This window comes from Hydractinia symbiolongicarpus, chromosome 11 (genome assembly GCF_029227915.1).
Source record: "Hydractinia symbiolongicarpus strain clone_291-10 chromosome 11, HSymV2.1, whole genome shotgun sequence".
Taxonomy (NCBI): Eukaryota; Metazoa; Cnidaria; class Hydrozoa; order Anthoathecata; family Hydractiniidae; genus Hydractinia; species Hydractinia symbiolongicarpus.
The window spans coordinates 9,109,810-9,133,415 of NC_079885.1; the positions used below are offsets into that span (position 1 = coordinate 9,109,810).

Here is a 23,606-nt window from a genome sequence, read left to right on the forward strand (position 1 = left end):
TATTGACGATAAAATTATATGTGATTTATGTGAATGGCCAAAATATGATAAGGATACAAGTAAGAATAAGGAAATCTTCATTAATAATCATGAAAAAATACCAACCAGGGGTGGATATTGTTATGAATGTTCTACTAATGTTGTACTGATCATTTTACATGTTCCTATTATGAAGTACCTTTTCATGATGCGAAAAATGTTTTTGTAAAAAATATAATATTCGTGAAAAAAATTAATGATAGATTATAATGGAGAACTATTGTGTTTACAGTTGTTATAGACAATGTGATGAATTATTAAATAATATAAACCCATATTATAAAAAAAATTAATGGAAACTTCATATATTGGGTAACATGTAGTGAGATATTTGTGATTGCATAAAATAGCCTCAAATCTTGCCCAGACAAAACGCCCACCCTAAAAAATGGACGATGGATGTGAGAATACGGGGAAAGTTCTAGCATTGCTAGAATTGCTTCCGTGTCCTCACATCCCTGGCTACTATGACTGTGAGCAGAAATTAAAAAATTGTTGGAAAGAATGAAAAGAGCAAGGTGAAAACGTTGAATAATTGAGATTGTCAATTCATGGCAAGTAAATTTAATCCAGGCTACGTTTCAACAACTACACTCGTCATCGACAGCTAAACAAATTTTGGTTTGCTTTACCGTTTGATAACTCACTTTTTATTTTCTGTATTTGCGAGTGTTTTTAAATGAGATTAATTTTCTTGGAAATCTTCATGCTGTTATAGAATAATCCTTGCCCAAGTTTACCGTATAGTCGTGATGTCACGAAACATTTCATTTATATCCTATAGTTTCAATACATATTTGGTTTCTTTTTAAATTTTCGTCGATTCGTTTGTTGTGAAAAATTTTCATCATTGAATTTAGCTGTAAGCACCCTAACTATAGTGGTAAATTAAATTATGGCTACCATATTATAAATTACACATTTTAAATTCACTAAAGATGTATTGACATTCAAGACAAAACATGTCTTGCAAAATAAAAAATGTATCTTTTGTCACAATAACATGTTCAATATGATATTAAATAAGATGTTGTTTATGTCCCTGGCCGTGACCATCATCTTGACTTTTAAGTCACTAAAATCGAAAACTAAAAGCCATTTTGTAGTCTTTTTGAGACAGAAAGACTTGCTAAGATCGACCTGGTTATTTTTTTATCGTTAATTGTTGTTAGTAACAAGGAATGTGTCGTTTGAAACAAATAATACAAACACAAATTGATATCAATTACTTGATCAATAATGTCATTATTTCCATTCATAATTGCGCTCCTTTTCCGGTATGTAGTTATTCATAATTAGAAAAAGATTAAAATACGTAAGATGGAGTGTAGATGGTCAATAGAGGAAGTTTTTGACTGTTTTGGTGGTTAAAGAACACTTACTGAAGAAGTTACCTGTTGATATACGTGGTATGGAAAACTTGTTTCTCTAAGTATAAAATAGCTATTTTCTGTATAGACTTTAACTAAAAAAGGGCTGCATACTGAAAGTATAAATACCTATTTGCGTAGAAGCTAAACTTTTTTAAAGCTGTTGTTTTAAAGCAAGTCAACTTTTTTAGAAAAAATGCGTTTTCCGATTAAATTTTTGACTCTTTTACTGGTGCTGGTGTGTATTAATTACTCAGAAGAATGGTTTGGGGGAAGAAGGCGGCGACGGCTGATTCCACCAATTAGAATTCCACCTGTACGTCGAATTGTCCGACGCGTTGGAAAAACGCTTGAAAAAACTGGCAAAGGTTTGGCGAAAGGTGTGACTTCATTGGCCAAAGGTTGTTGCGGTTTAAAACCTTGGATTTGCCGGTCTGAGAAAGAATTTAAAAACAGACAATATGATATTAAAAGAAAAAGTGCAAGTATGGATCGGGATTGGATAACAGGTAAAACTGACGCGTTTTCTCTTTAAGGGCTATCTTTGTGAAGCTTGTTTCTTATTGGCCGTTTTTGTAGGTACTATGTTTTAATTAAATGAGTTTTTTTTAACACTATGTTATGATTTTTTTTATCAGTGAAAAAAATGCTCGCCAACATAAAGGTTGCAAATAACGACAATTCAAAAATCTATTCGCATGTGCGACGGATTACATTGAGTAGCGGTGGAACAATAGAAATTTTGGATCCAGAAATTATTGTTAAATTTAATAATGTTTCCAACGAGTTAAAGGTAACGGTCTTTCTCGCTTGTTCTTGTTGTCGATCTTGTTGTCGTTGTTGTTGTCGTTTTTTGTTGTCGTTTTTTGTTGTCGTTCTCATTGTCGTTGTTGTTGTCGTTTTTTGTTGTTGCTTTTATTATCGTTTTTGTTGTCGTTCTTATTGTCATTCTTTTTGTCGTTCTTGTTGTCGTTCTCATTGTCGTTTTTTTTGTTAAAAGAAACACTGATAATTTAATGCATGCTTAATATTACCGATATTAAAACACTCGCTACCTGTCTGTGAGCCAATTTAAAAGCCGGGGTTTGTAATCGAAAACACAATTATAACCGCACCTATAATCCGAGTATCATCATATAATAGTCGAGTAGATTTCATAGGCAGGTAAGAATGCGCGGCGATGCAGGAAATATGTACAACGATCGATCCCCGTAGAATTTTTCACAGGAGAACGACTAGTTTTGTTAAATAACCGAATCCCCTTTTCCGTGCATTGCGATATGCTGTTATAAGTTGATTATTGGCTAAACTGAATGCAAAATACATTAAAGGAAAAGATATTTCAAGTAAAACTTACAGTAGCTATATGTAACCAAACTAAACTGAGCGGTTAAAATGTCAACAATAAACTCTAATTGAGCTGGAGCTCAAATTTTTGAATGTTTTTAAATTTGTGCAATACAAATGCACTAAAATAGTACTCAGCATCAGAAAGTAAGTTGGCCATTTGTGTCTTTGGTAGCCTGGTATGTAGCTATCTATGGCAGTCTCTCCCCACTTACACAGGCTAGCTTTTCTTGCTATGTTTACATTTTTAGAGGTGCGGGGTAGGGTTTGTGGTGGTCAACCTCGTGCGCCTATATACCCCGACGGCTCTTTGTGTGGTGGTATTAAAATTTTAAAAATTACTAATCTGGAGGAGACGGATGTTCGGTAGTATAGGGTAGCTATTGTCGTTTGATCGGCTGCTCGTCGTTTTTATCTTTCTTGTTGCTATTTTTGATTTTTGGTCGTCGTTTGTTTTCTTATTGTGCTGTCATTATTTTTATCGTACCAATGCTGGCGTCGTTTTAAATGTCGTTTCGTTATTGTCGTCGTCGCTCATACTGTCGTCTCGTTGTTGTCAGCGTCGTTCTTATTGTCTTTTTGTTGTCCTAGTCGTTGTTTTTTATTGATTCTAATGAACGGCTATAACAATTCTCTAGAAAGCTATCGAACATAAAAATCAAACTGTTTTAAATTACGGAATAAACGAACTTCAAGTAGAATACGACAAGAAGAAGACAGGTACAGAAACCGCTCTTTTGGATGCCAGCGGAATTGGAGGTTTTGGTATGTCTACTGGATATCTTAAAATGACTGCAGACATGTTCCGTCTCATCAAATTAGATTCCGTAAGTTGCAGACCCTTTTTGTGTATTTCTAAGGCTGTGCTTCAGGGTCAGCAAGACGATGTTCAGAAGAAGTAATCAAAAAAATATTTTTTCGTTGTGATAGCTTCAAAACTGCCTCCTTTAGTTGTCGTTCTTTTGTTTCCCAAGTATCATTATATAAAAAGGTTAATGAGCTAGCAAAAAATATTTTCGTTGTGATATTATCTGCTTTGTTGGCCTAAGTTCTGTTGAAGAGCACTTTTTCCATGTCAGTTTATAAGTTAATTTTCTGCATCAGTATGTGTTTTCCTATTAAAGTAAAAATAGTGCCAAAAAAGGTTTTTCAACTTCTAACTCATTCTTATATCCACTTTTAGGTGGCCAAATTTATGGAAACAAAAGTTGGTGGTTTACTTAATAAAGCCAAACTTGGAGTGTCAAAGTTATTTGGTTTTCACTACCTGCAAGAATTAGGAAAACAAAACAAGATTTTAGGAGGTGTCTTGAAAGCGTTCGCCTTCTATAATAACTATCTAAGTCTCCACGGAGGAGTGTTTAAACTAATGGAAGGATGTAAGTAGAATTCATCTGCACGTGTTCATAAGGTTCAAACAGCCAGTACCCTCCCTTTAAAGCCACATAAAAGCAGCCATGCGAGCAATCAAACCATCATATAAACTTAGCAAGTACGTTCCAACGCGAGGTTTACTATTTAAGAAAACTTCAAAGTATTCACAGATTAAACAAAAATAACGAAATCGAAATTTACATTTGTTTTACAAAATTAGAGGAGGGTAACAGAAAGAACAGGGAGAGCGCAAATAGGGCGGTTATTTAAAATATAGGGCGGTTATTTAAAGGTCTTATAATTTATTGTTTTTTCACTTACCGTAATGATTAGAATAAGCGCCCTAGGCTTTTATTGGATTTTTGATCTTTAGGGGAGATCCGTTCAGTGGAACTCAAAAAGGAATAGGATAACTTCTTTCTTCGTTCTCACTCAACTCTAACATGTTTGCAGTGGTTTAAAAAGCCAGTTCAAGGTAGTTAAAATGTCGCCGGCAATAAACTTTTCGCGCAAGTTTGACCAAACTGTTGGAAATGCGTTTTAAATTTTTTTGGCTGATTTCGATCCCGTATCAACCGATAACCAGACGAAAAAAAAATTAATCTCGTGGTTAGAAAACCATTAAAATTTTTAACTGATATGAAAAAAAAATTTAAAGTCCCTTTATTGCTCGTTGTCAGTGAGCGAGAATTCAAGTAAAAAAGTTGGATTTCTAATAAAAGCTGTAAAAGTTCGAAGCGAGCTATATCAACGGCGCATGGCCAAGTAGTGATCGGGTTTGCTTCGTAATCAAAAGGTCCATGACTCGATGCACTGCGCAGGCAGGTTTAGTAAGTGCATTGAGTTCAGCTATGGGTCAACCAATGCCATGTGAGGGAAATTGGGTAGGCAATGCCGGTGTATACTTCTGTATAAATTCAGAAGACAGTACCCTCATTGATAACAGTACTCCCAACGTTTCAGTGGTTATGTTGTTTAAATATTCGGAAAAAGCAATGATAGGCCGTGTATATTACTTGAAAATTGATAATTTTTTTAGTTAACAAGTTGGTTGGCTGGATTACAGATTTAGCTGGTTGTGGCAAGCGCGGTAATCAAATTCATGATTCTCTTAAGAAGCTCAAAAAGGACCACGTAAAAATCAATGACGCGTACAAGACACTTCAAAAATACAACAGAGAAGTAAACAAGGTAGATAGTTTCTAGTTTAATAATCACGTGATGTTCCCTGTCTGTTCTTGCTTCGGAAGTAATAATAATTCTCATTCATTTTATAAATTCACAGTTGCACCATAGGGGGAACTGATCTTCGCGGAAAGGTCTTTTTTCGAATATCCCATTTTTTCATCCATCTCGCAAATTTATTGCCTTCTTCAGGGCACTTATTTCGTTTATAGAAATAATAAAACTGCTAAGAAAAATTAATTTTGTTATGGGTGATATTTTTAAAAACTTTTCGCGGTTTCTCTAAGAAGGTAAATATAATTTCTAGGGAATATATTAACCGTAAAAATCAATTTCCGCAGAAAATAAAAACCTAATTATTTTGCGAAAATTAATTCCCTCAAAATACAATTTTCGATTCGCGAAAAAAGGAATTCGCAAAAAAGGTAATTACGGAATTTTTTTTATTAAACCAAGATAACTATACAAAGTTAAAAATTTAGGCGGACACAAAGAAAACTGCGGCGTCAATGTTTGTAAACTTCACAAAAATAAATAGTGGCAAAAAAGAAAGAAAAAAAATATGAACAAACGCTAAAATTTATGTCGCCAAATGCGCAGATGCTTAGATCCCCCTAACGTACAGCTTAAAGTTTTAAGTGCGAATCAGAGAAAATATGAATTAACTGAACATTGCGTGTAAGTAAATTATTAACTTAGTGCTAAATTTCCATGAAAAACAAAGACTTACCAGGTCTACCTACAATGTTATAATTGTTATATATTTAGAATTGGGCGACAGTTCGACGTCAAATTAGCAGTGACGGTTTGATGACAAATTTAAGAAGTATTGAAGATATAGCCCGACAATCATCTACTCAATCCACTAAATTAAAACGTGCTTTAGCTGAAATTATAAGCTTTCGTGTTGGTATAAAACGCGCTAACGCAGCTACTACTATCCGTCTACAAAAGAGGTTGATTCACGCCCTTGGTAACATCAAATTCAGCATGGATTGCTACAGAAAGAAGTTAGCTGTATACGAAGCAGTTCATAAGCGCTGTAAGCTTGGCCAGGCAAGTTTCCAAGAGCTATACATCCAAGCTCTTATTGATTTCAAAGCTAACACGATGTCTTGTCGAGGTGAGACAGGACTTCCGTATACATCGAAACCGGATGTTTTAAAATACGTTAAAGTTAAAGCAAACAAAGAAAAATTTGAAATTAACTGTCTGTTAAATAGTGGGGTTAAAAAAGCATTGACCTGCGAATCGTTCAATGAGGGATACAGTCATAGTCAGGTAGCAAGCCTTCTTCAATTGGAACTAAACGTAGTAAGGCAATATGAAGCAACTTGCGCTACACCTGTCCTCACGCCTATCGATGTATCCGAAATTTGTACACTAAAAACAGATAATGTTCACGTGCACGAAATCTATTCCAAATTTCCAAGAATTGAGAAAACGAAAGTGAGAACTGCGTACGGGAAATGCTCTTAAGTGACATTAATCTTAAGTGGATTTTATCCATGTTTCATTGACAATAGTAGAGCGTCATGGAACAAAAACATTTTTGAAATATGAAACCATTCACATTCTTGTTTAAGTCCATAAAACGGCAACAAACAATCGACAGCAGAAACAAAGAAAAAATTTTTTTATGAAAATGTCAATATCTATTTTTGAAAAAACGTCCATGTTTTTTGAATCAACAAATGCAGGGAAACATATACAAAAAGAAACTTTAACCTTTATGTACTCGGCATTAAAGATCACAATGTAATGTATCACGAAAGCATTGAAAAGTTACTTCATTTGAAGCAAGATACCTTGATAAACAAGGGAAAATGTCACTTCTCGCCTCTTAGTTCGTCACACAGTGGTCGGCTTGTTGCGTTTCATCGAATGAATGTTAAAATCATCATCAATCGCATGCATAGTAGTTGTCGTTCCGTACGCTGATTTTCTTAACCTTCCATCTGAATGTGCCAGAAATTTCCCACTATATCGTTTTCGGATGAAATGAAAACCACAAGCCAGTGTGAATATCATGGCTATGGAACCTATACAAATTCCTCCTGTTATCCATGCGACTGTACTCTGACTTAACTTGTTTGCTGATGTTTTATGCTGTTGCTGTGCTTGCATGTGATCGCCTGGTTGCGTAGTAAAGTCTGTAGTGGCATCAGGGGAAGATGTATATGTGACGACCGAAGTTGATGTCGAGTCTTAAATAAAACATAGAACTGAAAATCAGTTACAGCAATAATAACAAAAATGGCAACATACAAAAAACAAAAATTAGTGAATCTTCAGTGACAATCTGTCAATATTAAACGCATATTGCATACACATTTGTTGAATATCAAGAGTTATCCACTCGAGTAAGTAATGTTGACCAAGAGTCGATAAATCTGAAATTCAACAAGAATTGGCATTTAATATCTATTTATTTATTTTTGGCATTTAATATCTATATATTTAATATGTTTTGTTGTATCGCTAAACATTTTCATTCGAAAGAAAAAGACAAGAATTTAAGTTGACAGAACACAACTTTTTCGAAGCGCTTTATTTTTGTGTTTTTAGAAATAACAAATGTTGGTCTAGATGTCTACAAAATTCCCGCCTTAGTCATATTAAAATACTTTTAACCAATCAGTTTTAGTAATTAAGTTTATAACCAAGTAAATTAATGCTAGAACGATTTCAATTATTGATATCCAACATGAAATTGATTCCATTGAATAATAGGGGTGGAATATCATAAATTGTTTAATAGGCGGTTTTGCTTACTAGTATAAAATATAATAAATAGGGACAATTTGACATTGTATATCTTGCGATGTCAATCTTCAAGATAAGATGATACGTAACTTAATTCCTATACTGCTTGTGACATTGCGCAAAATGGTAGCTGTTTGTCGAAGACTGTAAATTTGCGTGTGAAATTTTCTCGTGCATTTGGAAATCAGCTTTTATTTAGACGATTTAATTTGGCGAAACAATTTCTCTCCAGAGGGAATTGAAAGATAAAAAATAAAAGGAACTATGCAGTCAAAGCAGGCGTTATATAAGGGCGGATGAAAAAAGGGCGGTTTGTATAACAGTGACAAAAAACGTAATATTAAACTTTTTAGCAACAGTAAAGCTAAATTCAAGCCTAACACTTTTTGTCGTAGCAGCTAACAACTAGCCTGGAAACTATTGTTTTGGCGACTATTTATCCAGGATAGCCTCTTCAACTCCTATTAGTAATGTTATGAATGGGGACCTTGCTTAAGGGCTCGTATTGTATTCAAAGCTTCCATTCGAAGTACAGATTCCGTGCAAGCACTGCTACTGCTTAGCTAGACAAATGTTTAGCAGGAAAAATCGATTTGCATTTTCACAGCCTCTGGCATGACTAGGCTAAAATTTGAACCCAAACCGGAAGCGAATGCTCCAGTGTCTGCAGAAAAGATGCTTCCTTAACGACAAGACTTCCCTAACGACAAAATTGATAATATATCATACATATTGGTATTCTTGTAACTGGACAGCCGGTTGAAATGTTTCCTTGTAATCGCGCGTATAAATTCCTCATCAAGGCTTTCTTTAACAAGTCAATTCCAAAAAAATCTCCCTAAAAATTCAAAACAGCGAAACATTTACAAAATGAATCTAGTTTCCTTTCAACAAGTTTAGCGCGATAATTCATTTTGTATTGGTTTTGGTAGAATACATCTGAATATCCAATCAACAAAATAATAATAAGCTTAAATAAGAAACGCTGGCCCGAAATTTTCCCACTTATAAAAAATAAGTAGAAAAAGAATACAAAAAAATCCAAATTATAGAAGCAATGGTGCATATGTGAGATATGTTGGTAAAGGTAAACCAGCACATTAGCTTCCCAAGTGATTCAAATTAACCAAAACATATATTTTTATAGGTAGAGTTAAGTAACCACGGTTCAATAAAAATCTTACCTGGTAATATTTAACTTGTTGAAAACAACCTTCTAAATTTTGTTCGCTTTCTGATATCTTTAAATGGCGAGCATTAGTATGTCCTCCAAGTAGCAGTTTCACCTTTTCTTTTCCTTCCTTGCAAATTTTTGTTGGATAGTATTGAAACGACTTCTCCTCGATAAATCTGAAAAGTTTGGAAAAGATATTTAATTTTAAAACAACGCCTTCGTGACGTAGTAGTAGTAGAAATCGTTTTGTTAATTTTATCCACTGTTGTCATTCAACGGTCTATGTCAGCGTAACTGGGCCGTAGCAGCTTAGGGGGAGGGGCAGGGGTTAATAGGGGGAGACTTACTAAATATAGGAGGAATCGCTAAGCGTTAAAAGGAGAAAGAATAATGGACATTTTTGATGGGGAGACCTTTTTACCATTTTTATTTGTCATAATTATCAGGGATTATTTGATTTTAATACTTGGAATCTCAGCAAAATATCTAACAAAAAAAATTATAGAAATATATGGTTGCTTTCCATCAAAGCGTCAATGGCCGCTCTTTTTGTAGCGTTTAGTGTCTGGGCACACGCACTAAAATTTTTTTTCTTCCCGCTACGCCTGTATTTTAACAGCTTTGGAAATTCAGAACTTAAGACAAGTTAACGGGTTTTTTTATAAACTAATTAAATTTCAGAATACTCTGCCATCTTTAATGTAATTAACATTAAATGTAATGAAATTGAGAAATTGACCATATTAATCGTCAACCTTTAAGAAATCAAAAACGCTTTAACGGAGAAGCAGCTTTTAGGACCATTTTGATGAGGATTCAAATATTTATACCTATCAGAATCTATGTTGACAAAAGCTTGCTGTCCGTATCTTTTAAATAACACAGAGTGCCACCCTCCATCATGGAGTCTTCCATTACCTGCTGACAATGTTAGAGATCCTATAAACAAAAGACTGTCTTAATACACTACGTTAATACGCCACAAATATACGTACATTTTCTTGATAATAATACTTTGTTTACCTCGTTATCTACACATTTTCATCTATTTTATAATACCCGTATACGTCTGTCTGTCTGTCTGTCACGCAAAATGGTAGCTTAGCTGCGCAATAGCGAGAAGCACGCAATGCGGTATAGAAAGGACGGGCAAACCGGTGGATTTTTCTACGGGCTAACGACTAGTTGTACATATTATTGAAATAAAACCTACTCCTGAACATAACTTTGTAACTTAGTTGAGGATAGATATTTTCACAGCTTGTGTGTGAATCTTAGTAAGATCTCAGCCTAAAACATTCTGACAAACTAGGTGATAATAAAGAGAATAATGTGCAAGGGTTGATGAAGGTGAGTAAAAACCGCCCTAACCTGTTTGATTTTATTTTTAACGCTCCAAAATTACTAGAAACAATGTACATAAACTTCTATGTAAAGTTAACGCCAGTTGGAAATACTTTTTGCAGAAGAGATTTTTATGGGAATTAAATAAATGTAAAGAAATTGAAGCTTCCAAATTTCTAGAAAAACTGGCAAATATTTACCTTGTATTCATATTTTAGGATTTTCAGATACTATTGGAGACGAGTATTTAAAACCGCAAGGGTTTTATTGTTGATTTAAATATGATAAAGGTATTACCTGTTCCAAGGGATATTTTTACTTTTATGACGCCTTTTACAAGCTCAATAAGGATAAAATGTTGACTATCTCCCACGTGTAGAATAATTCCCGATTCTTGATTCGTTCGGAATCGTAACTCGATTTTATTCACTCTATTAACCCTCAAATATTGAACAAAGCGTGAAATGATAGTCGATCTTTTGAGAAACAGCACTGGTTCTAAAAAAAGACAAAAAAAGTGAAAAATTATGGTCGGATTTAGTGTTAAAATATTAGATGAAAAAAGTTAACTTAAAGTTTGGCAGCGTTTTTGTTAAAAAGCAAGGGCACCCCCCCTCCAGGACTGACGAACGTAAAATTTAAATTTTGGCGAAATTAAAGCTAGCGAAAGATGTTTCAACTGTCAAACCTGTTTTTGAGCAAGTAGCGCCCGATGCTCCAGTTGTTGAACAATCACACTTAAATGTAGTTTCTTTGAAATATTTAACACAACGGCCATTATTTTCGCACTTAAGTTTTTCTCGATCGTTTTGTGAGCATTTGTCCAGACAGATATTGCTGACCAAGCCCTCTCGAGATAACGGGTACTCTTTTTCTCGACCGAAAGGATAAGCCAAACCTTCTATACATCCAGTGAATCTACAAAATCAACAATCAAAATATTAGTTAATAATTTTTTATTTTGATACAATGTCATCAAAAGTTGAAACTTGACAAGTAAAATAGTATTTCCTATTTTCAGGCAAAAAATTTATATCATAATTGCTGGTACAGAAATAGCCAGGTATTTTTCATTTGTTTAACGTGTTTTAATATTAGATTCATCGTTTCTATGAGTAAAACCAACTGCCATAAAAGAAGAAAACAGCAAACCTGAGGTATTTTCTCCCCTAACCTAACTTGTTTTATGCAACCCTGTTTTCTTTATATTTCTCTAAATAGTCACGCAGCATGGCTTACAAGTACTCTTTAATTTAGCAGGGATGTTGGCCAGGTAAAAAACATCGAGAATGAGCTGGCTTCACTTTTACAATGTCTGAATAAGGTGAAAAGCGCTCAATATTGAAAAATTTAGAAATTGATGCATTCCGTCGTGAACAAGAATTAACAATGTTCAAAATTTTGGATCTAACCAAATAACCTAAATTTCTAAGTCTAATTCCGCTGTGAACATTGACAAGTTCGGAGTGCATGTTACTTGAGGTGAATTTTTACTCAAAATCGAATTGGAACGAATTGGAATAGATAGTTGTGATTTCTGGAAACTGATTGCTTGATAAAATTTTTCGTTTCGATCCGTTCCAAACCAAACCAAAAGTTAAAATCCTTTCAGCTTTTTTCTGCACAGAGACGGAAAAGATAAAAATTAGCAGATAGCCAAACAAATTTAAGTATTTTTCCTGTTTTGTTTTGTTAGATAGAAACAGCTTTTTTAATTGCTTGCGTCTACGATCTTCGAAATTCCGCCTCTTAACTTTTATCAGGATAGTTCGCGATAACAGCCTGCATGCAACGGCACAAATAAAAATAAGAGGAACGCTTATATAAATTTAGTTTTTTGAAAATCTTTGATTCCTTGAAACGGCTGTGCTGTAGCTTTCTCAGATAGTCTTAAATGTTTAATTATTATTTCGTTCTGTTTCATTTCGTTTTTTATATAAAATCTTCGAGAAAGGCACTTTCCAACGTCAAACTAGTTCTGAATAAAACACAGATCACCTACCCTTCGCCATCAAATTCCTTATCAGGATCTCCACCGACGTACACATGTGATGTCAAGAAAAGTCGATCTGCCGCGCCTTCTGATGTGAATGTTTTTTCAATAGTATCAATACTAACGGTTACATCACGAAAATTTCGTGTGACTTTTACATGATGCCACTCCATGTCATTCCACATACTCCCAATGCCGATTTTTTTCGTACTTAGATAATCATCTGCTCCCATTTTGAAATTGACATACAATTTTCCGCCTTTTAATTCCAAATGAAACGAATTTCTTTTAGCTTTTCCGTCGTTACACGCCAATAAAATTCCATTTCGCTGATTTGTTTTGAATCTGAGCTCTAATGTTCCCTGCCCATCTGTGGTATCCGTCCATGAGGGGTAATTAGCATATGACAATGTATCTTGCGTGTTATCAAAATTCAAAGTAGAGACAAAGTCTTGAGTACAGTATGTTAACGTGGCTGTATAAAAAATCCAAATATTCATTTCTTCCGGTTTGTGTAGATAGTGTCTTTCCTGTTAACTTTAATACAACCTTCTTCTATGTAGCCAGAATATTCAATGGGTAACCCAGATAAAATCAAACGCAAAATAATTTGATGGTATTATGACGTCATTTAACAAAAGAGTGATGTTTGCGACAGATCTTTTCGTGTTTTTGTTTTTTGCTCAAAATTTCAGGGGGCGAGGAGAGAAACTATGAATCTAAAACGGTAGAACTCAGTGTTAAGATTGTTTTGTTTCGTTAATTTGCAAGTTATAGAAAACATAATATCAAAACCCCGCGCTTTTATTTACCAATCTCGTTTCCAGCTCCTTTAGTCAGAACAAAACCTGATCAACGGAGTTGGATGTCGGGGCAAAGTGAAGCGATCCTTTTACGTGAAGTGAATGACTAGCGCAAGAGTCTTGTAAACATAAAATTCCAATAAAAAACTTTCGAAAAGCGAAGGTTATCACAAAACATCGTTATCTCCTATGATTTCGTTTTAGGGTATGTAATTGGCACACTGCTTCTGAGTGTTTCTACTTTCATCGGAACATCTTGTTGTATTCTTGCAATCTCGATCTCAGTGTATTTTCCAGGAAGAGTGTCATAAAACAAACAATATGGCATGCGAATGAGATGGAATACAGGTTTTATTTTAGAGGCTAGGAAAGTCACATTAGTTTCCGTGTAAAAGGTACACAAAATTTGACTTTACCAAAATTACAAAATTATCTCCCCCCTGAATATTATTATTTTTACTCTCTTAAAAATATCAATAATTAATGAAAATAAATGATATTAGTTTTAATATTACCTTTTGAGGTGAAATTAGAACATATTTTTTTTAATGAAAAGTCGAAGTATTTTAATAAATTCTAGTTTCACAAGTTCCTATACAAAAAAACAAAAGGGGAGAAAAAAGCTCGCCTTTGTACGTATATAACTATTAGTCATAACGGCTATCTATTGTTGTTCATTAGCACCTCAAGATAATTAACTTCGAAAAAAAATCCTTTAATTATGCATCCATCCAACTGAGTTTTTATTTGTTCTCCGTCGTTGGGATTTGCCTCGAACACAATAACAACAAAAAACAAATAAGGTACCGCCCAACTCCCGTCCTATGTTTTTGTTTTTAAACAAAGAAGGCACGATAATAAATGTTGTTGTTTTCCTAAGAGTAGAAAGTGATACATGGAATTTTTTTTCCTTCTTTGTTTCCATAATTCTTTTAAATAAGTTTACAAACCTCAGGAGGGGGTTATCAGCCTAATTATTGAATAAAACCCACCCATCTCTCCAATTTTAAATTTTCTTGTATTTCTTTTCTACGTTAAGTATTTACCGCCGCGCGTTTTCAAGCAAGTCGGCATTTCCCGACATGCTAGCTAAACATTTCCCAACATGCGCAGCAAACACAACCCAGTTAGCACAGGTGTTGATATGGAGCAAAAAAATGCGAAGATATAACCTCACGCGTTCACACACGTTGAAGGAAACACATGGGACAGAAAAATAGCATTCAGATATAAATTTCACTGTTCTTCAATACCTTCTAATATTTTTAACTGCTATATAAGCAATACTATATAACATCTGCCCCATACGTGAACATGTTTTTTTTGTACAGACGTTAAAAACGGTTCTATTTGATCAACTTTTTTTCTTAACTCAGTAGGCTACTAGAGGATTCTGTTTATTGTATTCAGGGATTAATTTCTCAATTGTGAACAGCTCAGCAGAAATAAAGTTTAGACATTTCCTGACTTTATTTTAAGCTATGCGAGATTATTTCTTCAAAACAATACAATTTATCAATCACTTACTCAACACGAAATTTATAATTTTCGTCATATGGAACAAGTTTTATTTCACTTCAAAGAGTTGGGACTTGTTATTATTGTCTGTTATTTAAAAGTAGTACAATTTAGGACGGGCTCACAAGCCTTCCTAATGTCTCTGCCGCGATTGTGAAAAATTAACAACCGATTTTCTTTGTATTTTTTACTCAAACTTAATGGTGATACTAACGAAACAACTGCAATCGTGTGGAATAAAGATATTGCAAATGTGTTAAAAAACCGCCCCCTATTTCTCAACATTGGAGACCCTGGGGACCCCGTAACGATATTTCAACATTAAGATAGAGGGGTGGGAGGCTGAAACAACCTGTTTGTTCTAATTAAAAACGAAAGATTAGGACATTGTAAAGGTAGGAATATTCTTTGGATGAGTTGACTAAATAAATAATAGATAGAATTTAACTGTATTAAAAGAAGAAACTTCTGTTAAAAGTTAAATACTTATCATTGGCTTTCTTTAAACAACTGAAGGTATACAAGAAAAACTAAAAATCGTGGAGTACTCATTACTGTTAACAAAGATATGTTTCCATTTATGAGGCGAATTGAAAATGCACTTAGACTTGTTCTGAAAATTAAACTAATTCAGAGATATATAGGTAGTAAAAATAAACTCCTTTCTAAACGAAATATAAAAGCAAGTTAGTACGTAGTTACTGGGAAAATTTTACTCGTAGAATGAGCAGTAAATTCTAAAGCTATTTTAAAAAATCAAGCAATAGCCAAATGGATTAATATACGAGCCAGGTCATTTGTCAATGGCAAGATCTCCAAATGGTAAGAAGGAAGAAGATTAAGAAAGTCAGCTAAAGATGAAGAAAGGCACAGTGGTTGTATCTAATTTAGAAGAGCCAAAAAACAAGAAAAACAACCAATTTGAATTATGTTTTTAATAATTATTTTGGTGAAACTGATTTTTATTCATAAAACTTTAGCAGCATGTAAATGTATATTAAGTATAGTGAAATTAACTAATCTGTTGGAAATTTATTGTACTTCTTATATCCTTTCTTCTTAAGTAAGTAGGTAAATAATGGTTAATGTTGAAAAAAATGTTCTTCAAAGCTGTTGAATTTTTTTCTTATGCTTTGTTTGCAAGTTCAAAATACAAATATTGTTCACTTTTCTCACAGGCCGACGAAAATTAGGAGATAATTAAAGATAAATCCAAGAAAAAGACACTATGAAAACAAGCTATTTTTAGCCTTTGGGAATGCTAAAAAAACTGGGATGTCGTAAAAGAAGTTATAGGACTCTGTAAAGAACACAACACCCTTTCTCAAAAAATTACAAAATTATAATAAATAACAAAGAAGTCATTGAAACTGTCAATAACCTCTTCGCCAACGTTCGACCTAATTGAGCTGAAAGAGGGTAGAGCCTTATTCAATTCTTACTTCGTGTCCTACAAAAACACTAGGGAAAAACTTATCTTAAGTTTCAAAAACTTCAAGATGCTTTTTTAAAGTCTACAAAGCAAGAAAAGTGAAGAAGTGGATGATATAAATTCAAATGGATTAAAAAACATTTTCGTAATTATTGCCAAACCGCTTTTACATAGTTTTAATCTGTTTGGAAATTTTCCCGATCAACTTAATATAGGTCGAATTACGGCTATTTGGCTGGTGATGATTCTAATGTAACTAAGTACAGACCTATTTTTGTCCTTCCATGTTTTAAGAACTTTTAGAAAGAATTATGTATAATAGACTATGTGAATATTTATTGGATACTGATATTTTTTATAAAAAATAATTGCTTTCAAAAAGACACTCCACCGATCACGCAGTTTTGAAGTTAGTAAATAACATATGCGCTGACGACAACCTGTACCGATAACCTGTACACAACGATAACCTGTACCGATAACCTGTACACAACGATAATCTGTATCGATAACCTGTACACAACGATAACCTGTACCGATAACCTGTACACAACGATAACCTGGAGATAGACCTATTGAACCTGGACATAGACCTATTGAAAGCCTTTGACACTGTCAGCCATCATATATTACACGCCAAACTTTATAATTACAACACAAAGGCAGTGTTTTCTCACTTTTTCAAATATGGACAAAAGTGTCAAACACTGCAGAGTCGCCACTTTTGCTGGTCACATTATCTAGCACGCCCGCACACCGAAATAATCTACGTTGGTGTCTACGAAAGCTGTGAAATTCGTGAAAAAAGTTTAGACTTCACCAAGTAGTTTAAGTCATAAGTCCACTCTTAACATGAACATTGACAAGTGAACAAAATTTCTTAACAGTTGCTAAACAATTTTTACGTTTATCAGGCCTGGGGGAGCCTGGCGCCTGGTGCAGGATGGCTTTAGCCTACCCATTTTTTAAGGGGTCGGATTTCTCCCCCTCAATACACTTACAGTGCATCATAAAGAAAACAGTACTTTTCTGTGACGTCTTCTTTAAAATTTCTGCAAAATACCTTTTGATAGTTAAATAAAGGATATTTAACATTTTTCTGATTTTTACATAGGTACCTTCGTAAAAAAAAAAGCCATAAATTGCTAAAAATCCGAGTTTCCCCGATTTTTGGGTAAAATGCAAAAAATAGGAAAATTGTATTAATCACGTGTCTAAAATTACAAGAATGATCTCCCTTTATGAAGTAAAGTTTAAGTTTCAACTTGTAAGTATAATCGTAACTTATTAAAGTATATAAGAATTTCATAGATATCTTCAGGGGTACTTTCGATTAATACTCACGCCTCTGACAGATATGAGACTTAAAAATTTGGCATGCAGGCGTCTTATAGATAAACATAAAACTCAGGAAGTATCATAGCCATGCAGCCGAGCAATGAGGAGTTAGAAAAAACGGAAGGGGGGATGGATAATCTACTTTTGTCTGCCTTGAATGCAATTTTTATATTTTACTCAACGTAGTTAGAATTATATATACTTAGTATTTTTATCAATGAGAAAGTATTGGTTTTTAATTTGATTTAAAATGAGCCAAAAACAAAAGAAAATGTTGGATAAATTAAATTAAACACAATTTGTACGTCGGCGATATGAATTGAAAACAGGGGCTTGTCAAAAAACTTTAGAATATCTAAATTTTTATTTATAACTAGTGAAATTAATAAAACCTTACGCTAAAAAGTTCTAGCTACAAGTTCTTAGAGATGTTGTTTCGCTTGAAAAACGAATTGCAATAAAATTATATTATTTAAAAGATCAAGGATCCCTTTCTAATGGCGGCGAATACATACCGTAAAAAATACTAGCTACTAGTCAACCTCATTCCTAAGGCATTTTGCCTTGTTGATAAACATGATAACAGCGAAAATCCTGGTGACGAGTTTGGTTACTAGAGTGGTAATTCATGAAGAAGGTGTGGCATTTTAGCTAAAGATATTGCTCCCATGTTTATAAAATATCAAGCAGAAAAAATGAGGTTAAGAAACTATCTTCTGATCCTTTGAAGCGATTTGGATTTTCTTCAGTAATTTGTCGCGTAGATAGAACCCGTATTCCTATCAAGAAACCATCGGAAACCGCACTTGATTTTTTTTGGCTACATGTTTTTTTTGTAGCATTGTTGCAATATGTCATGTTTATGTGTTAAATAAAACAGGTGTTGATGATGCAAGGGTCTTCGCAAATAAGCACTTTTTAAAAAAACATTTAACTGTTAGCTTTAAACTATTTAACAGCTAGCTCACAATTAAAAGTGAATCCGTTCCATAGCTGCTTTTGGGAGACCCTACATACCCTTATGTGATGAAAGAGATTAAAGATAATTAACTCCTATATGTATCGAGCTCAAATCTTCGTCTAGGGGCTTGGAAATAGCAAAATACGATTTATTCGCGTAATAACGGAATACGCAAAGAGTGAACGATATTACCACTTTTTGAGACTTTATGTACAGGATGTTTAGGTCGCATTGATATAAAAAACACCTGTTTCGCTTGGGTACATAACATTTTGTACTTAATAAATTAGAAACGCTGGAAGGTTCAAAAAGGGACAACTTTGACGTGGTTTGACGTTGTTCTTGAACAAGGAGTTTAACCAAGGCTACCCTAGTCTGTATATATATATATTTGAATAAAAACTTGCTATTATGTGGGATATACCAAACATGCAAGATAATGATGACGAGGATGATATACCCATTGGTAATTTGTTTGCAAGAAGGATGTTATCCAGGCCCACAACAACAAGAAGGTATCTATAGCTAAAACAGTATTTATAGCTAGCTAGATGTAGGTAGAGCCAATTTTAATACAATACATCACTAGTCAAATGTAATATAAAAAATATATATATATTCCAATAATAAATTTAGTTAGCTATGACATACATAAAACTAGTTACATAGCTAGGTAGTTAACATATTGGTAGCTTATATTTAGCTAAACAAAAATGATTATTTATAGTTTATTGTATAATTTATAGTTACAGAAATCCAAAGTCGTCAAACAACTCCGTAACTGACTATGCTGATCAAGATTTGTCAAGTGAGATCAATGCCATAATTGGTGGCGCCCCAGTTATTGAAACAAAATGTAGTTGCAAAGGTTCCTGCCAAAAAAGGTGTGACTGTCGTAAAATTGGGGTAAAATGCACAGTTGGATTTTGCCTATGTGATCCATGTAAATGCAAAAACTTCAGAGAGCAGGTGAAAAATTTTAAACAATAATTGTTTACCTTGCTACCCATTTTGGTAAAAGTACGTATACACTTAAAGACTAAATTACAAAGCACTTACATTATATAGCGTAAAAATTATCAATGTGATTATGGTATGGCTTTGCTTTTAGGCTGCTGTAGTTAGTTCAAATTTAGTAGATGGGAATAGTTACAATGATACAACTAGTAATGGATCAACAGAACCAGAAGTCAGTATATACATTATAGCTTGCAATAAAAAACTTAAATTATAAGACTAATGTAGTAACATTTTCAATATATATATATATAGGATGCAGTGGAAAATATTTCCTGTAAGTGCAAAGGTCGTTGTATCCGATGTCCTTGCAGAAATAATGGCAGCAATTGTGATGATCAGTTTTGTGCTTGTGACATAACAAAATGTAAAAATAAAAACGAAATAGTAAGTACCAGCACATTTCTGTGTATAATACCTATAAAACAAAATATAAAAAAGTGTTAATAAGTATTTATATGTGTATATGGAATATGGTAGGTCACATCCAGTAGAAAACGAAAATATATTAGACCAGCTGATGTTGGTGATTTATTATCAAAAAGATCAGCAGACACAAAGGATGAATGTGTTGTATGTATTTTTTTTAATTATATACTTTAACCTTATCCACATCCATTATTAGTATATATATTAAATTTATATTGGCATTAAATTTCAGAAGTATTGTGAAAGTCTTCAAAGCGAACAGTTAAGAGAAATATTAGCTGATATGGCAGAAACATCACCGAGCACTTGGAAATTAGTGAAATCTGACATTGAGGGCCATGGTAATAGGAGAAGGACAGAGGACAACCCAGGCTGGTGTGTATGTGGCCAATGTATAGAAATGGAAGAAGAAAGGGATCAAGTTTGCTGCCAAAATAATATAAAGAACCATGAAAATGCTGAATTCAGGCATCTTATTCTTGATGACAGGGTTCTAGACCTTGCAATGCGTGGAAACAGTGATTGGCTTCAGTACCCATTTGATCCTGAAGAAAATGCTTGCTGGCGATACACTGCCTATCGGCAGTACATAATGTGGTTTTGGGGACACTTAGGTAGTGGTAATAGAAAAGTCATACCCTCTTGCATTTTACGAAAAATCAGAGAACGTTTTCCTTCTGTAGATGGAATTTACAGAGGTTTTATGGATAGGTATGAGGCTTTACGATAAAATATAAAATAATGAAAAATATAGGCAGAAAAACTACACTACATACCAACAGATAAGAGTTATTGGAGTTTCATTTCTTCTCTTGCTTGATGTTTTTCAAGTAATAATTCCATGGGAGGAGCAGTTGTTGCAGCAATATTTTGACGTAATGCTTTAGTACATTCTCGTCCAATCCCTACGCGATTAACATTTCCCCTGTCAACATGACGTCTCCATAGTATTTCTGCCATGAGTCCTATAATGCACATATATAGATATACATTTTTATTCCTTTTTTATATATACATATATTTTACCATATGTTTTAGTTTTACATAATTTTATTATTGTATAACTATTGTAAAGATAATAAACGTTAGTTGAACTTAGAACATACTTCGTATATAGATATAGTCCTTTGGTTTAGGTACTGCTACTAAAAACCATTGCTTTGTCCTCTTTCCATATCTGCGGACATAAACAAGTGAACCATCTTTTTTTTGAAGCTGTCCTCGATTTAAATGACCGTTAAAGTCCAAATATGCTAATTGATGTCTGGTGATGTAAGCATCATTTTTGTACCCAATGCGCTTTGGACAGTAGGCTAACACTAAGTTATGAAATGCCTAAATAAAAGTACAAATCTTAGTAAGAAAACTTCTGTCCACATAGCGTATTTTTTTAATTTATTACATATACAACATGTAACATAAAATATATTACAGTAACTTTTTATAACAAAATATATCAGTGTTAGTAACTCCTTTCACAATGTTTACCTCTAAAAGACCTGTGTGTCGATTTTTGGTGTAATATGCAAAGCTTTTTAGCCAAGAACTTTTCATGACATGCTTTCGAATAATTTCCATAGATGGTCCTGTTGGATCTAACCAAGTTTTTCCTTCAGTAGGTTCTTCCATAGGTTCGTGTTCGCATTGTAAATGGTCACCAGTTATATGCTTAAGTAAACGCATCCAAAGAACTCGCATTTTTAATTCATCCTCTTCACAGTGTGAGCAACAATACCAAAAGTGATTCCTTATGGGTGCCAACCAAGGATTAATAAGTGGCTGCAGTTGTTTTTTCTTGGAGACCTATAGTTCATATTATATTTGTACACTATTGTAGTTTGTATAATATATTTCTGATGGGTATAAAAAAGTTATGTTATATACCTCCTGAGAGATTTTTTTTGTTATTTTTCCTGCCTTATGCCATACATCTAAACTGTGATGTGTTGCTTTCAATATTGGTTCTTTTTCTACAAGTTAATCAATAGAATGTTGAGAACTGCTAGAAAAAAAGTTTAAAAATATATATATATTTAAAAATCCTGACTTACTCATCAAGCACTTTATAGTTGCATGAGCATCAGTGCATATTTCATCAATTCTGAGATCCTTTTTGCTGATTAAGTATTTCATACCTTTCATAAATAAGTGTACTTCTAACTTCGTGGACTGAAGATTGACCTATCAATATTTTTTTTAGTTTACAAGTGTTTTGAATTACTCATGCAATCAAAATAGCAAATATCTTACTACCTCTCTTTTGTCACCAAATTGCATCATAACTAATTTTTTAGATTGATGATCCATGAAGGTATAGGTACCCTTGGTAGCAGACCAACCAGGGGAATCTAGCTGGCAGTTACCACAAATGATAACTTCGTCTTGATGGGACATGCTTTCAATAATGTCATGTTCTATATCATCATAAGTCTGTTGCACTGCTGGACTTACATATAATTTTTGATTTTTATAAAAGGTTGAAATATTAGGTTTTCCAAGTTGGACGAATTTGCAAAATCTTGAAAATTGATTTATTTGACCACCTGACAATACTAAAGCACTTTCGACAATATAATTAATAACGAACCCTGAACCATATATGGGAGATGAATACCAAAAGTCTTTGTGACCTTTTAGACATTTCCAAGTTAACTTGATAGTATATCCTGAACATAATGTGAATATGTTAAGTTTGCTATTTATTTAGCAATAAAACATATATTATATATAGAGAGGATCTGTTCATACCTATATAAAAGCTCTCTATGTTAACAATTTGTGCATTACAGTCTTTTTCATGACAGGTATCCCCTAACAAGTATTCTAACTGTCTAGTTGATGCAATGCATTTAGGATCGTCAATTTTTTTAAATTCGTCATCCAAACTTCCATAATTACACCTAGAACACCAATACTGTTGGCAAAACACTTGACAAACATTTGCACAATTCATATTTTTTTAAATAAATATACAGTATAGAAGGGACTGGGAGGGATTCGAACCCTCAATTAACGCTAAGCGTTTTCTCTACCAATTGAGATACACCAGCCCTATAGCCATAACTTAATTTAAATATTTACCTAATTTATGGATCTGATGCCAAGTCAGGATATTCAATTTCATCATCACCAATGTCTTCCTGCCCTTCTGTTTATTGGGCAATTAATTCTTCAACATCATCCAATGTCACATCCAAGGCTGAAACATCATCGTGGCTACAAGTAAAATATATATAAATACACAAATGATTATGTATATACCTTATTAACCCATAAAAAATCTATATATACCTTGTATCATTTCCAATATCTTGGTCATCATTAAAATTTATTTTAGTTGGCTTTGCAGATCTAATTTAATAAAATAAAGCTTCTAAGAAAGCATTCAATTAGTAAGGACAAACATAATTAAAATTAATGTGTACCTTTTAAAACAGATAGAATGCTTCGGTTCTAAATGTGGTGTTGATTGGTTTAAAGGCCTAGTGAAAAATAAAATATGTATGAAAACATTGG

At 33.5% G+C, this 23,606-nt stretch overlaps 5 protein-coding genes across 5 annotated transcripts; 3 read left to right on the forward strand and 2 right to left on the reverse strand.

The window, feature by feature from the left end:
* The first annotated feature begins 1,328 nt into the window (after positions 1 to 1,328).
* On the forward strand, positions 1,329 to 6,954 carry LOC130614251 (uncharacterized). The gene is made up of 7 exons (XM_057435669.1): positions 1,329 to 1,448; positions 1,601 to 1,918; positions 2,048 to 2,202; positions 3,395 to 3,583; positions 3,940 to 4,135; positions 5,170 to 5,321; positions 6,084 to 6,954. The coding sequence occupies exons 2-7, from the start codon at positions 1,606 to 1,608 to the stop codon at positions 6,792 to 6,794; spliced, it is 1,716 nt and encodes a 571-aa protein (XP_057291652.1). The 5' UTR covers positions 1,329 to 1,448; positions 1,601 to 1,605; the 3' UTR covers positions 6,795 to 6,954.
* Positions 6,955 to 7,166: 212 nt separating this feature from the next.
* Positions 7,167 to 13,330, reverse strand: LOC130614252 (neurexin-1-like). Its single transcript, XM_057435670.1, has 7 exons — positions 12,602 to 13,330; positions 11,288 to 11,517; positions 10,897 to 11,097; positions 10,086 to 10,194; positions 9,266 to 9,431; positions 8,811 to 8,919; positions 7,167 to 7,522 (listed from the first exon to the last, which is right to left on the reverse strand). The coding sequence occupies exons 1-7, from the start codon at positions 13,090 to 13,092 to the stop codon at positions 7,167 to 7,169; spliced, it is 1,662 nt and encodes a 553-aa protein (XP_057291653.1). The 5' UTR covers positions 13,093 to 13,330.
* Positions 13,331 to 19,000: 5,670 nt separating this feature from the next.
* LOC130614427 (uncharacterized) lies at positions 19,001 to 20,231 on the forward strand. The gene is made up of 4 exons (XM_057435857.1): positions 19,001 to 19,159; positions 19,391 to 19,613; positions 19,756 to 19,833; positions 19,917 to 20,231. Exons 1-4 carry the CDS (start codon positions 19,056 to 19,058, stop codon positions 20,106 to 20,108), a joined length of 597 nt encoding a protein of 198 aa, XP_057291840.1. The 5' UTR covers positions 19,001 to 19,055; the 3' UTR covers positions 20,109 to 20,231.
* LOC130614426 (uncharacterized) lies at positions 19,790 to 23,064 on the reverse strand. Its single transcript, XM_057435856.1, has 8 exons — positions 22,839 to 23,064; positions 22,344 to 22,756; positions 22,142 to 22,271; positions 21,975 to 22,060; positions 21,579 to 21,893; positions 21,197 to 21,425; positions 20,867 to 21,055; positions 19,790 to 20,079 (listed from the first exon to the last, which is right to left on the reverse strand). The coding sequence occupies exons 1-7, from the start codon at positions 23,041 to 23,043 to the stop codon at positions 20,880 to 20,882; spliced, it is 1,554 nt and encodes a 517-aa protein (XP_057291839.1). The 5' UTR covers positions 23,044 to 23,064; the 3' UTR covers positions 19,790 to 20,079; positions 20,867 to 20,879.
* Positions 20,120 to 20,820, forward strand: LOC130613411 (P2X purinoceptor 7-like). Its single transcript, XM_057434759.1, has 2 exons — positions 20,120 to 20,137; positions 20,323 to 20,820. The coding sequence occupies exons 1-2, from the start codon at positions 20,120 to 20,122 to the stop codon at positions 20,818 to 20,820; spliced, it is 516 nt and encodes a 171-aa protein (XP_057290742.1).
* Positions 23,065 to 23,606: the final 542 nt, after the last annotated feature.

Coding starts and splice junctions, on each gene's coding strand:
- LOC130614251 (XM_057435669.1), top strand. CDS start 1,606: ATGCGTTTTCCGATTAAATTTTTGACTCTTTTACTGGTGCTGGTGTGT. Junction 1,919..2,047: donor GGATCGGGATTGGATAACAG/GTAAAACTGACG, acceptor TTTTTTTATCAG/TGAAAAAAATGCTCGCCAAC. Junction 4,136..5,169: donor GTTTAAACTAATGGAAGGAT/GTAAGTAGAATT, acceptor TAATTTTTTTAG/TTAACAAGTTGGTTGGCTGG.
- LOC130614252 (XM_057435670.1), bottom strand. CDS start 13,092: ATGAATATTTGGATTTTTTATACAGCCACGTTAACATACTGTACTCAA. Junction 11,518..12,601: donor AAGGAATTTGATGGCGAAGG/GTAGGTGATCTG, acceptor TTGATTTTGTAG/ATTCACTGGATGTATAGAAG. Junction 7,523..8,810: donor AGTTACAAGAATACCAATAT/GTATGATATATT, acceptor GTTTTATTTAAG/ACTCGACATCAACTTCGGTC.
- LOC130614426 (XM_057435856.1), bottom strand. CDS start 23,043: ATGAATTGTGCAAATGTTTGTCAAGTGTTTTGCCAACAGTATTGGTGT. Junction 21,426..21,578: donor GACACACAGGTCTTTTAGAG/GTAAACATTGTG, acceptor ACTTTTATTTAG/GCATTTCATAACTTAGTGTT. Junction 21,056..21,196: donor GGACTATATCTATATACGAA/GTATGTTCTAAG, acceptor TGTGCATTATAG/GACTCATGGCAGAAATACTA.
- LOC130614427 (XM_057435857.1), top strand. CDS start 19,056: ATGTGGGATATACCAAACATGCAAGATAATGATGACGAGGATGATATA. Junction 19,160..19,390: donor AGGCCCACAACAACAAGAAG/GTATCTATAGCT, acceptor TATAATTTATAG/TTACAGAAATCCAAAGTCGT. Junction 19,614..19,755: donor GCAAAAACTTCAGAGAGCAG/GTGAAAAATTTT, acceptor CTTTGCTTTTAG/GCTGCTGTAGTTAGTTCAAA.